Source organism: Garra rufa, chromosome 6 (assembly GCF_049309525.1).
Source record: "Garra rufa chromosome 6, GarRuf1.0, whole genome shotgun sequence".
NCBI classification, from domain to species: domain Eukaryota; kingdom Metazoa; phylum Chordata; class Actinopteri; order Cypriniformes; family Cyprinidae; genus Garra; species Garra rufa.
In genome coordinates, this window is record NC_133366.1 from 2134969 (window position 1) to 2150171 (window position 15203).

At 35.8% G+C, this 15203-nt stretch overlaps 2 protein-coding genes across 2 annotated transcripts in view; both read right to left on the reverse strand.

Moving 5' to 3' along the window:
- The window catches only part of LOC141336094 (NLR family CARD domain-containing protein 3-like), a 45088-nt gene extending 31479 nt beyond the window's left edge, over positions 1–13609 (reverse strand). The window contains exons 1-5 of the mRNA XM_073841603.1: positions 13472–13609; positions 10003–10106; positions 9747–9892; positions 5087–6524; positions 4644–4957 (exon numbers count right to left, since the gene is read on the reverse strand). Of these exons, the coding sequence (XP_073697704.1) occupies positions 4644–4957; positions 5087–6524; positions 9747–9871 (1877 nt within the window). The 5' untranslated portion in view covers positions 9872–9892; positions 10003–10106; positions 13472–13609. The remainder of the gene's footprint in view (positions 1–4643; positions 4958–5086; positions 6525–9746; positions 9893–10002; positions 10107–13471) is intronic.
- Positions 1–15203, reverse strand: part of LOC141336089 (NACHT, LRR and PYD domains-containing protein 3-like) — a 129955-nt gene that overhangs the window by 77634 nt on the left and 37118 nt on the right. The gene's annotated exons all lie outside the window — the stretch shown is intronic.

The window sequence follows — 15203 nt, forward strand, 5'->3', positions numbered from 1 at the left end:
TTCACTCCTGAATCCTGCAGCTCATTGTTACTCAGATCCAGCTCTTTTAGGACACAGTTTGAGGATTGAAGAGCTGATGACACAATTTCACAATGCTGGTCTAAGAGATAACCGCCAGAAAGTCTAGAAGAGATAAATAATAATAATAATAAAGACACGTAAAGAGGGTTTGCAAGTTTGTCATGGGATGACATGATCTGGCAAAATGTAACAGTTTTCTGAGACTGTGTTTCTCCACTGATAAAGAGGCAGTGATGTTGAAGTAGGAGATGATCATCTTCTGCAGAGGCAAGTTTTAATCTTGGTTTCAAGGTTTAGATAATTAGAAAGTTTTGAGTTCTGAAACTTACAGGATTTTTTAATAGTACAATGACAAGACAACAGAAAAGAACAAGTAGAACAAGAATAAGTTACCAATCAAATGAAATCAGTATTAACAAAATTCACTTGTACTACAGAGGTGGCACAATCAAATTCATAAATTCATGTTGAGATTAATGTTTTACATATAACATTTTGAATATAGAAATTATATATATATATATATATATATATATATATATATATATATATATATATATATATATATATATATGTGTGTGTGTGTGTGTGTGTGTGTGTGTGTGTGTGTGTGTGTGTGTACTGGTATTCATCACGTTGTGGGGACCAAATGTCCCCACAAGGATAGGAATACCAGTAGAATTTGACCTTGTGGGGACATTTCTCAGGTCCCCATGAGGAAACAGGCTTATAAATCATGCACAATTAGTTTTTTTGATGAAGTACAGTATGCACAATCTCCTGTGAGGGCTAGGTTTAGGTGTAGGGTAGGTGTAGGGCGATAGAAAGTACGGTTTGTACAGTATAAAAACCATTACGCCTATGGAATGTCCCCATAAAACATGTAAACCCAACATGTGTGTGTGTGTGTGTGTGTGTGTGTGTGTGTGTGTGTGTGTGTGTGTGTGTGTGTGTGTGTGTGTGTTGTTAAGTATTTCATTTATACATTTTAAAACACATTACAAAAAGATACAAAACCAAGAAAAATAAGTAAATAAATAAATAAAGGACAACAAAAAACAATTTGAAGAGAAATCCTGAAATATTATCCTCAAAAAACAATTTCTTTACGACTGAATAAAGAAAGACATAAACATCTTGGATGACAAGAGGGTAAGTACATTATCTGTAAATTTTTTGTTCTGAAAGTGAACTACTCCTTTAAGTTAATTTAGAAAAACGTTCAGAGCATTTTTTTTTTGTTTGTTAAATCTAAGTTTTCTTTTTTTTTTTTAAAGTAACGATCAAGCAGCAGACAGTGAGTTGATCATAGCATATGTTTGATCAATTTAGTCTTCTTAATCATCACGACTTGTCTAAAATAAAAAATCTAGATCTAAAACAGCTCAATCATATCACAGTGTTATATTACAGTAAACGCTTAACCTATATAAATGTGTGCTGTTAGATGCATATCCAGTCATTTGTGTGGAGAGTGGAAGCTGAAGTGCAGGACATGGACACTTCTTCAGATTTTTTACAGTGGAAAAATGTATAATATGAAACACCATTCGAGCCGCAGTTGATAGTCACAGTACATTTTTTTCATAGTTGGCACGCAGTAGTTTCAGTCAAGTACTGTAGAGCCCTGATACTGTATATAGCAAAATCCATAAAGACTAGGACTGTGAATGTTTGGGTAGACAGAAAATCGATTCGATTCACGATTTATAGGTTTTCAATTAGTTTCAAGTTGTTTTTTTTTTTTTTTGTTTTTTTAAATTCAGATGCAGATTTGATTTAAGAGGACTCACAACTAACGCTTTACCTCCAGCATTTAAAAAAAAAAGTTTGCTGCTATTGCAAGCATTTTTGATGACTTTCACAAAAATGTCATGGCACCTAGAATATTTACATCAAATAAAAAAGAATACATCAAAATAAAGAACAGAGCCTCTACTTTTAAACAAAACAAAACAAAAAATCTAAAATAAGCATTATTTTATTTATCAACATTTGGATGTAGGTAAGGTTTAAAAACAACATTGAGCAAAAAGCAGAGAAAATCATGTTTCTATCAAATACTACATCTGGTTTATATTCAGTAGGATGATCACAGATGCAGAAGATGGCTTTAATCCCCCAAAGCTTCACAGTCTTTTGTCATTTGGATCGACATTTCACTTGCTAACATTAGGAAGATTTTATTTATATGCTGTTTATTGTTGATTGCATTGTTTTTCATATGCACACATACCAGATTTTTTTTCTTCTCTTTTTTCAGCCTTGTATTTTCAGCCTTCATAGAGTCAAAGAAAGAGAACAACATTTACTTTTTTTGTCCGTTGTTAGATGTTAGTTTAATTATGCTTTAGCATGACATGGCATATGTAGACATTTATGTAAGCCAAGAAAAATATTATTTTGTGCTAACTATTGTCTATAGTATTAATATATAGGCTATTATTTTCTGTCACACTTTTGCACGATGTGTGCTTCTTTATCTTATTTGTATAAAATAAAATGCTACAGTATTTAACTTTTCCTTTCTATTAGAATGATGATCCTGAAAGAAAACATGCCCAAAGTCTATTTGAAGGTTGTTAATGCTGTGGTTATTTTCACAGTTTCCTTCCTACATTCAGTTTAACAACATTGTGAAAAGTAATTTATCATTCGGTAGAATTGTGCATCTGCTTTTAGATGCTTTGTTTTTGCTCCATTCATGCTATAAATGTTCAGCCTTCAACTGCTCAGATAATGGTAATGGTATGATCGAGAGACACTGAAAAACTACACAAAACTTTACTGTAGCAGCACTGGCCACAAGGACTAAGGAGAGATCAAGCACTATCTGCTCAAAGAATTTGTCGATAAGAGATAGGAACGGATCATGAGCACAATCTAAATATTAGAGCATGTGAAGGAGAGATGTGAAGCACAAAAACACTGTTCAATGTCTCCATTAATTCATGCTTGTAGTCATTTAAAGTGTATATATTTTAAAGCATTAATTCACTATAGAAATCACAAATCATTCCATTCTTAGCATTTTAAATTGATTACTAGCTGAAATCAATGATTCACGATTCACAAATCCATGTTTAAAGATCACAGCATATGCATTGTTAGGGTTTTTAATTGATTATTTGAGAAAACGAGTGAATTGTTCCACCCCTACTAAAGACAGATACTTTATAACATTATTACACTCTATCACCACACTGCCTAACACTAATATCAGTTATAAATCAATATTCTTTAATCACTAATATTTAGGTATATATGAGATCATTGCACTATTAAAATAGTTTCAGATCTCAAAAGATGCTTGTCACTGCAAAAAGAGTAATTGACAGAATCAAGTTGCTAAAATAACTGTTTTCTACTTCCTCCTGATCACTTCTGAAGCAGAACAGCAGCGATGAGCAAAGAGGTGATGCATTTGCAGTCTTTGACCACTAAGATGAACTTTAACCACAGACTATGAGTTATCTGCTGAACATATCAACGTATCATGTTCTCATAAGAAGCAGTCGTTTTGATCTCCCAATGGACTAGACCTGACTGTTTTTGTCAGACAATCCAAGAAAAATACTGTACATTCAATTAAGTGCGACTATGTGTTGAAGGTTGAAGAGGGCAGACCAGTAGAATAAAATGCAGTTGTGCTGCATGACTTTAAGAATTAATGCCACGGGCCAAATTAAAAGAAAAACTAAATATAAAAAAGAAATGTCTTTCAGAAAGGCAGTTATCTAGTTAGAGGACAAAAGGGCAGGTGTTTGAGCATCCATCTGTGCATGTGCCTGTAAATTGTGACCATTTAGTTGTTTCTTCATTTTTATTTTATTTTTTAAATCACCGGACTAAATAGGGCTGTTCTGTAAACCAGAATAGATGTGTCATAAATGGACAGATAATGAATAAGAACATGCGTGACCTGCTGAAATGTTTCAGTTTCTAAACCTGTTGTGACATTAATTTGATCCTGATGGTGACAAAGTAATTATGTGTTAGAAAACTGAACCTATATCTCTCATAATATTCCCATTCACAGTTCATACATTTAGTCTAATTTTATTTATTTATTTTGATTAAGGCATAATTCAGACCTCTTTAAATGTATAATAATCTAAAATACTGGCTAGTGCTGTACAGTTAAGAATAAACACACTTCAGCACTGCATTCACTGTAATAGCAGTCAAACAGCTGGAACATTAAACATTATTATGAATAATTAGTGAAGATTAAATGTTATAACGCTATATTATTATTGCTATTGATATTACCAGTAATGTATGTCACTATTTTATCTTCATTCACAAGTGAAAATGTCTGAATTCCAGCTTTACTGGTGAATAGTGTCTGTCTCTTTGCTTCATCTGCTGCTGATTTAATGAATGAGTTTCACATCAGACTGAGTGTATTTACAGCAGCACTAACACACATTTTGATCAACTATCTACTGTATCAATAAGGTTTGTTGTGACTCATTTAAGATTCTGGCAGGTTATTTAGGAAAACATTTATTTAGGAACTTATTTTAAAAGGGTCAGATTTATTATTTATTATGATAGTTTAGTTAATGATTAAACATCATGAAAAGGGCTATACAAATAAACTTGAAAAAAACACTCACAGAGCTTTTCTGCAGTTGATCACAGCTGGTATCAGTCTTCTTCTGCCCTCATCTGGTGTGTTGTATTTCATGGGGTTCAGTTCATCCAGCGGCTCCTCTGACATCTGAAGCATGTAGGAGATTGTTGAGCAGTGAGCAGGAGAGAGTTTCTTCTTTGAGTGTTTGTCTGATTTCACAAATTCCTGAATCTCTCTGGACAGAGTCTGATCTTTCATTTCCAGCAGACAGAGGAACAGATTGATGGATTGACCAGCTGAGAGACCAGAATCATCTTCGATCTTGTATTTAATGTACTGTGTGGTTCTCCTGATGCTCTCTGAGCTGTTCTCTGTGTGTGTCAGTAGATCCTGTAAGAGTCTCTGATTGGACTCCAGTGAGACGCCCAGCAGGAACCGCAGGAACAGATCCAGCTGGCCATTCTTACTCTCAAGGGCTTAATCTACTGCTTCTTTATGCAGATTATGAACTACATCCAAAAACTGCAGTGAGTCAACATTTTTCATTACATAATGGTAAAACACACCGAAAGCAGCCAGAAACTCCTGAAAGCTCAGATGAATGAAGCTGTAGACTTTCTTCTGATGAATCACAGATTCCTCCTTAAAGATCTCAGTGCAAATCCCAGAATACACTGAGGCATCAGTGACGTCTATGCTGCTCTCAATCAGGTCCTCCTCATAGAACATCACATTGCCCTTCATCAGCTGTTTGAAAGCCACTTCAGCAAGTTTCACAATCACTTCTCTGTTGGACTGCAGGAGTTTCTCTGGATCTCTCTCTTCATACTTCTGGTTCCTCATGTTGATCTGAATCAGCAGGAAGTGGATGTACATTTCAGTCAGAGTTTGAGGGATTTCTGCTCTCAGATCTTCTTCCAGGATCTTCTGAAGCACAGTGGATGAGATCCAGCAGAAGACGGGGATGTGGCACATGATGTGGAGGCTTCTTGCTCTTCTGATGTGTGAGACGATTCTGCTGGCTTGATGCTGGTCACTGATTCTCTTCCTGAAATATTCCTCCTTCTGAGGCTCATTGAATCCCTGAATTTCTGTCAGACGGTTGATGTATTTGGAGGGGATCTGATTGGCTGCTGCTGGTCTGGAGGTGATCCAGATGAGAGCAGAGGGAAGCAGTTCTCCTTTCATGAGGTTTGACATCAACACACCCACTGATGAAGTCTCAGTCACATCACAAACTTTCTGATCATCTGAAAACATCAGTGTGATTCTGCTTTCATCCAGACCATCAAAGATGAACACAACTTTACACTCCTCATAAATCTTTGAGTCCAGATCTTGAAGTTCAGGATGAAAGTCCAGCAGAAGTCTGTGAAGACTGTACTGATGATCTCGGATCAAGTTCAGCTCTCGAAATGGAAGCACAAACATGAAATCTACATCCTGATTGGCTTTTCCCTCGGTCCAGTCCAGAATGAACTTCTGCACAGAGACGGTTTTTCCGATTCCAGCGATGCCTTTAGTGAGAACAGTCTTGATCTGGTCTTTCTCCTCATATCCTGGTTCAGGTGAGGCTGTAAAGATGTCATTGCAGTAGATCGGAGTGTCTTGTGAGTGTTGTGTTCTGGCTGTTTTCTCCATCTGTAAAACCTCATGTTCTTCATTCACTCCTTCTCTCTCTCCCTCTATGATGTAGAGCTGTGTGTAGATGCTGTTCAGGAGGGTTTCATTCTCCTGGAGCTTCAGTCCCTCAAATAATCTCTCATACTTGTTCTTCATGCTGGTTTTGAGTCTGTCTTTGACTCTCTGTAGTTCATCATTCATAGGCTGATCATGTTTATTCAGGGAGGCTGTAACGCTCGTGTTGTTCAGACAGGAGACAGAAGCAGCTCCTCGAGAGATACTTTGACCTTGATTTGCTCTGCTGAAATATCAAAAAAGATGTCAGTCTTGTATTTACTGTATAACTTTACTTTCAGTTTCAGTCTTTTTAACACTTTTTGTAATGCACATGGTTCCAAAGCAGAAAAGTACACTGTAAAACTAAAAGTTCAAGGTAATTAAAAAAAAGTTCTAAGTTACATATTTTGAGCTTCTATGTATTTAAGTTTTTGAGTTATAAAAACGTTGTTTTAATTAATTTGAACTACTTGATGAATCAAGCACCTCTTAAATTTAGAATTTTACTGTACGCATTTTTTTTTGTTTGAACATTAGTGAATGTGACTGAATCAGGATTAAAGGAGTATATTGCTCAGATCAAATTTCAAAACAGAAGGAGGCAATTACATTATAATGCACATGCATTGTCCCTCGCTGTTGTAAACAACAATGGCATCAGTTCACATTGATTTTCTATAAAATATATACAGAACTTGTCAAATTTGGAAACATTATGATTTATCAATGTTTTTAATAAAGTATCTTCTGTTAACTGAGGCTGCATTTCCTTAATCACATACACAGTAAAACAGCAGTATTGTTAGTAATATTTGAAGATTTTTATTAATCAGAATCAAGTATAATCAATGTGACCATAGCCATTTATGCATCAAGTTATTTCACTATTATAATCATGCATTGCCTATGTGAAAGGAGGCCTACTTTAAGAAAACGGTAGCCTATGTGAACGTGCAGACACACCTCATATGCTTAAACTGCACATTCCTGGTTTGACCTTAAGGTAAATGGCTCAAAACAAGTAAACTGAAGGCATGGTTAAACATGGGAACATTAACCAGATATATGAAAACAGTATATAAGAGCATTCCAACAGAGATCCGACAGATTCTCCTGCAGGGTTTCTCATTCTTTGTTACTTTGGTAATAAAGTCTTATCTTCTGGCTTCAAAACCCCAAGACTTGAGTGATCTTTCAAAGCGACGAGGGGAAAACCACCACAATCAATTATTTTCTACAGTGACTGGGAGGAGAAATGTTGGGTTCACTTAGTTTTGTCATGGCCAAATATTAACTCGAGTGGCACATTAACACAGCTTCTTATATATGTGTCCAGATTGCTGTTCAAAAGTTCAGGATTAGTTAGATTTTTAATGATTTTTACTCTCAAATGCTCATCAAGCCTGTATTTATTTAATCAAACATGCAGAAAAAAAAACATCAATATTGTGAAATATTAAATATTGGTTTTCAATTTTAATATAATTTAGAATTTAATTTCTGTGATCAAAGCTGGATTTTCAGCAATATTACTTCAGTCTTCAGTGCCACATGATCCTTCAGAAATTATTCGATTTGATGAAAAAAGGTATTCATTTCTCTTTTTTTCCTTAAAGAAGAAACAATTTACTGTCCCTAAACTGTTTTTTTATTCATTGAAGAATCCTAAAAAAAAAGGTGTCAAAAAAATATGAAGCAGCACACCTGTTTCCAACATTGATAATCAATCAGTATATTAGAATAATTAGATCATGCAAAGACTAGTAATAATGCTAAAAATTATGTTTCATGGGAATAAATAATACATTAAAGTATATTAAAATTAAAATTGAACATGTCTTTTATGTAATTTTCTGCTAATTAATAGACTATACTTCTAAATGCTATAGTGTTCCACTAAGGATCATTCACATTTGTACATTTGTTTCATTTGTAAATAAAAACACGCTGAACACTTGTGCCATTTACAGTAGTCTATTCGCAAAAACATATGGTAGCAAATACTAGCATAATTATACAGGACGTTAATTAGGTAAAACGATACACAAATTAAAAGGGGAAATAAGCATATAGAACAATAAAATTTATTTTGATGGTCCCTTTTGAGCATTCTGTTGTAAATAGTAACTTTGTACCTACATGAGTATTAGTAGACTGTCTGATTAATATCTGCTAACTGTTTATTGTAATGGTGTCTCAACAGACATTCTACTGACTGTAAGTAACTTTGCAAGTATATATCAACTTATTCTAACCCTAACAGTCTACTAATACTCTACTAACACTCTAGTGAGAGGTGCACCATTGCTTATAGTCAACAGAATGTGTTAAAGGGAACATCAAAACAAAGTGTAACCGAAATGTTTAATGTTAATTAAAACTTTTTATCCATCTCTGATAATCCTGTCTAACTTTAGTCACTCAGGTTTGTTTATGCATACAACTCCTACTTTCTACTGGCCATGAGAAAAATGTTGTTCCTTCAACAGAACACCTGTTTCACACATACTCATAGTGTAGCCTGACAAGCCAGACCCACATAAATGTAGGGTCTGGGCACTTTCCATAGACAGGGCTCAACCGGAGGGGTGGGATAAATGGTTGTCCTTCAAACTCCCTCTCCACACAATAGGATAGTGCTACAACCAATCAGAGCTAGCGGAGCCCCGTCTGATTTTCAGAAAGTGCTGTAATTGTGTGTGTGATCTCTTTGCTTATAGAAGGTTGTAAACAGACCTAAATCATCACTGCTGCATAGTTACATTGTTTCCAGTTCCCAAATATGTTAATGTAATAAATGTAGTAATAACTTGCACTATGTCAAAGAGGCTGACATGTCTAAAATAAAATCAGTCACAAACATTATCCCTGCACAATCTCACATGTGCCATCTTATTCATTTGCTGTCATGCATTGTGTGCATTTTGTGCAATATTTGTACCTTAAGACCTCTTTTAAGGGTTAAGATGTTTTCTGAATTACTTTTTTCTTTACCAGGATCTTTTCTTTAATTTTAAGAGGAAACACCCACATTTTCTTAGTGCCAAGAGGTGCTCCTAGTGACAATATTCTAAGATGTTTTATGAATATGGGCCCTGGTCTATAATTTAGTGCAGTCATCTTGTGTTGACATCATTTTCACCTGATGAGTCAAAGAAATGATCAACAGATTAATCCATTCTGACAATAATGGTCAGTTTCAGCTCAGTCAGTCTGTTGACCCTAAAGGTCGGTTCACTAACAGCAGAAACAGACTCTTGGTCAGGTTTGTGGCATCAGTGTGTGTCTCCTGTCTGAATCTGCTGCTGTTGATCAGAGTGTGTTTCCACTGATTGAACATGTGAATCAGTGTTTGTCCAATCGTGGAGCGTCTGAGAAATGATGTTCTGTGATCCAGTGATTGTTCTCGCTGGTCAGTGTCTATCAGTGCAATATGAATTGACCTTAACACTGCATTATATCTCACCTGGGGTCAGAGGTCACTGGATCATCACTGAATTTAGGAGGAGGACCGATGGATCTGTCACTCTTCAGAGACACACAGCTGGGTTCAGGAGATGAAGATCTCTCACTGCTCTCTCTGTTCTCCATAATGACAAACTGATATCAGTCCTGAATATGGAAACACAAGAGAACAAACAACACCTCATATAGTGATTATTATTGTAGTAAAAAAAATGTTACACACACAATGAGAGTCAAGAGAATGTGGGTCTTCAGACTCAGTATCTGCCGCAGTTTGTTGATGATCCTCTTCTCATGAATCCATAAAGTGATGGTTTACTGACTGTAATGAAGAAGATCAGGGCCCATATTTACAAAACATCTTAAGGCTAAAAGTAGCTCATAACTTGCCGATTTACAGTAGGAGAAAATCTTAAAAATAATGGGTGTGTCACTCCTAAATTTAGGACTTTTTAAAATGTTGCTCTAAGAGTATTTCACAAAGCTAAAAATAAAACTAGCTCCTAAATCTGTGAAACATTAGGAGTAGTGAAGAGGACTATTAAGTCACTAAGACCAAATCTCAATTCTCCTAAAATGGCTGTTGCTGACAATCTGTCTCAGAACTTCAACTTTTTAGAAACACTCTGTATTTACTTGCACACATATGTTTTTGGATTTGGGGCTTGTTCCAACTACATATATTCCTTTGATTATATCCTTGTTTTCATGAACAAGTTGGGCAAGAAGTAACAGCTGTTATTGCGTCCAGTTTGGTTTTCTTATCAGCCATGATTAATCTATTCTGTAAATAAAAATATTCTGTTTATAGGCATATCAGCTAATTATTTATGAGAAGCTTAATGTAACAGGCTGATAATCAGCTGAACACATACTTGTTTAATTTGTGACACTTAGCCTGCATTTTAAAATGTTGATGGAAACAATTTTTTTGCTCTATCAGCTCTACAATATTTCTATGAACAAATCTCTGCAGAGACCCCTCCCCTATCAGCCAATCACTGAGTGCATAGTTAATGAGCATGCTGACATCATCCATAGTAATGAGCTCAACCCCACCCCTTACTCTCAGCTTTAGTCTTCTCTCTATTCCTGAGTAAACATTGGTCTCAGCAGCTTTGGGAATAGGTTTTAAGACAAAACTCTTAGCTAAAAACGTTTACTGCTATTTAGGAGAACTCTTAGTGCTAAGATAAAATGTTTGTGAATACAGGCCCTAAACCCCTTTGAGATGAAGTCTTTATTTTATGTTTTCCCCTTCTAAAAGTTTAAAAGTTAACCTGCTGTCATAATTTAAAGGTCCCATATTGTAAAAACTGAAATTTCCTGGCTTTTCTCATGATAACTGAGGTCTGTGACTTCCATAAAAGTGTGATGTCCGATCTACTCAGTGACCTCCCTGAGCACCAAACACTGTCCCACCGTTCTTTTGCCAAACCGACAGACAACATCACATCAATGCCATTGCTGATGAACAACTCAGAAACTAATCGAGAAAATGTTGTTCAGTCTATTAACATCAGGAAACTACATCATTGCACAGGCTTCTGACAACGTTAATATAAGAGACCAGTGGCACATTAACGTTAGCCTCTTTCACACAGCGATTCTGGAAAATACACAGATAATGTGTCCCAAGCTCTGTTTCCAGAATTGTTTGGTTTGGTTCATTCACATACATCATAAGCTGATAAAGCTGCATTTAAACTGCATTTTGCATTGAAATCCATTATTCTGAGATAATTCCTGAAATGTTTTCCTCAAGAAACATAATTTCTTATTATGAGATTAAAGAAAGAACATCTTGGATGACAAGGGGGTGAGTACATTATCCGTATATTTTTGTTCTGGAAGTGAACTACTCCTTTAAAAGATATTTAAATCTATCTGTAAATATTTTGATGTTGACACAGTTTGGTCATTTTGTGGTCTTGTTGATGAAACGCCTTCCCTTTTATTGTGATTGTAGTATAACTAATAATTGTGGGTTGATTTTATGTGTTCAGATGTTTAACTCTACTAATATGACCCACAGACATTCTTTCTTGACGATCACTCAACATTCTTTTCTCTCCTTCATCCACCACCCCTGAAGTTATAGTTTCATTGGATGCAGAGAAAGCGTTCGACAGGGTGGAGTGGGAATACCTGTTCTTTGCATTAGGAAAATTCTTTATGCTTTCCCATCCGCCTCAGTACATCCCAATGGTGTTCGTTCGCGACCCGTTTTGCTCCAACAGGGGACTAAATCTCTTCCTATCTCTTCATTCCCCCTTAAGTTAGCCTTAAATGGGTTTAAATATCTGGCCATATTTATAACCAATTCATTTAAACACTTGTTTTTCAGGAATTTTATACCACTTTTGGACCAATGTAAATAGGATTTTGCTCGATTATCTTTAATAGATCGTGTGAATCTTATTAAAATGATTATTTTGCCAAAGTTTTTGTATCTTTTTCAGCATGTCCCTGTCTGTCATAATAAATCCTTTTTTACTCATTTAGACCAGCAACTGAATAGGTTCCTTTGGAGTAAGAAGCCAGCTCGTATTAGAAAATCAGTTCTGCAGCTTCCCAAATCTGAAGGGGTTTAGCACTTCCAAACTTCTGATATTACTTCTGGGCCTGTAATATTATTAAATGACTTCATTGGGTCGGCCTTAGGTGAGGTCTCTTCTTCTCATTCCTCACTTTCTAATATTTGTTCTTAGCAGTGTTGGGGAGTAACTAGTTACATGTAACAGCGTTATGTAATTTAATTACAAAATAAATGTAACAGTAATTCGTTACAGTTACTGAGAAAAAAAATGTGTAATTAAATTATTACAGTTAAATAAATGTTTATTTAAAATTGGCATGTAAGTTGAGGCTTTGTGCAGGCCTAATTGTTTCCTGAATTGAAGCCAAATCTTAATAGTGTTAAAAACTACTGGATTACTTGAAATTTTGTGTACCTTGAGAGGAAGCTGAGAACCAGTGTTGGGGAGGTTACTTTGGAAATGTAATAGATTACAGATTACAGATACTTTTATTAAGGGATCATTGAGATCCTTTTACAAAATATGGAGCCCTATACCTAAGAAAAGTAACATCTGGGCCTTCTCTTTAGAGACTTATTAGGGGATCAATTTAATAAAAATGTAAGGAAATGTAAGCCCTTGTTCCACAGAAAAAGTAAATAGTGGCCCGGTTTCACAGACAGGGCTTAGACTAAACCAGGATTAGGCCATAGCTCAATTAGGACAATTAAGTAATTTTTATTACATGCTTGCAAAAAACATTACTGGTGTGCATCTTAAGACAAAACAAAGGCACTGATATATTTTAAGATCAATCAGTGCAATTTTATTTCATTTTAAACAGCTCAGACTTACATTTTAGTCTAGAACTAGGCTTAAGCCTTGTCTGTGAAACCGGGGGTATATCAAGTTAAGCGTTTTCTCCCGCATAGAAGTTATTTACAAGGAAACAGCTTAATGTGGTTTAACATACACTATATTGCCAAAAGTATTCGCTCACCCATCCAAATAATCAGAATCAGGTGTTCCAATCACTTCCATGGCCACAGGTGTATAAAATCAAGCACCAAGGCATGCAGACTGTTTTTACAAACATTTGTGAAAGAATGGGTTGCTCTCAGTGTCATTGCCAGCTCAGGGATAAATGTAACGCCCTCCTCAACTCATTTAGGTTGTTTGGCTCCTGCAAATCACTTACTGCACGTACTTTTTCGGGCTCTGCATCCACAATATGTCCAAGTAAACTCAATTCTGCTTTCCTGAATACGCATTTGTGTTTATTCAGTCTGAGACCCATACTCAGCTCAGGGCAATGGACGCTGAACGGCCAGCTCAAACAGCGAAGCGCATTCTGAAACAGGATGACCATGCCTGGACTGACCATAGGGCATACCGGGCAATGCCCGCCGGGCTGACGCACATTTTTGGGCTGGGGCTGTCAGTCATAATTAATATTTTTTTTAAAGTTTATTAGGCCAATTTATTTATTACCGCAACGGTAGAGTGTCTGAGACATGAATCGCAGCCCATTGGTTGACTGTCTTAAAGGACATTGAGCTAGTCCAATAAAATCTCAGGCCACGTCCAGTGGTAGCATATTCATATTTGAATGTTTACATCTTTCTTTGTCTGTTTACTTTTTTTTATGTTTTGACTGTAATAAATCCATGAAATTAATCTGAACTAAAAGCAGAATTAAAGGAGCTCGATATCATTATAATCTTCAAAATGAACGTCCATTTCTACATGCGTCACAACAATTCTTAAAAATGATGATTAAAAACGTCTAAAGATGAGTTTGACAGCGACGCGACTACGAAAACAACAAACAATACAACAACACAATATCAGAAGACGATACATAAACTTACCGTGATGTGATGTTTCTGGCCGTTTTAGAGGCTTCAAATGTCCTCTTATTTCTTTTCCGACTTTACTGTCGGTTTCGACACAAAGTAGCAGCGCTACAGTGAAAGTGCGCAAGTTCAGGAGACCCAGGATTTTTTGAGATGTGCCTTTTCTGAAATGGGGAGGAGTGCAGTCAAGACTAGTGCTGTTATTCATTCACACTTACATGCTCTGTGTTGCTGATAAACATTATATCATTTCAGCTCTGTTGTTTTTATATGAAAATAAATATGGTGAACAAGGCACTCAGTGCTTGCTACTTAATTCTATATACAAACGGCATATTTATAAATTTTTACTTAAATACAAATGTCTATTTTAGATTTTTATATAAAAATGACAACAATCATCTCATACAGAGATCACATTGTCATAGTGTAAAGGAGGTCAGGATTTAGGGAATGTCTGTCTTGAGTCCAGCAGGAGTGACCACAAGAACACAGAGTCCACTAACTCAATGCTATATGAACACTTTATTTGTCCATTAAAGCAGCAGATCACAGAGGAGCAGGACTACATGTGTGTGGACTCTAGACAAGAACAGAGGTACTAACAACTAAATCAAATTAACCATACTTAGTTTAAAGTCAAAGATACACAAACAAACCAAATTAAATAAACTAACATTGTTCCTGATACACACACACACCATACAAACATCAGGCAGATTCAACGTCTCAGTCTATTGAGCATTTATTAATCAGGACCCATTAGAACAAGATTGCAGTGATCTGGCTCATTAACTGAGGGAGTATGTGACAGAGAGAACAACAATAACTGCTGCAGCATCAGTGTGTGTGTGTGTGTGAGAGAGAGTGTGTTCGTGTGGGGTTCTGGGATTTCTGCATCCAGTTTGGAGCCACAGTGACATTGTGTGTCATTCATTTTGAGGAATACGAAAAAACATGTACAAAAATGTTGGACACAGTGTACAAGGACCTTAAGTGTGTGTTGATTTGTGTGAGATAGGGCTGTCAAAAAACTAAATATTTCAATATTCATTATATTCAATTTAAAAATAAAAACCCACA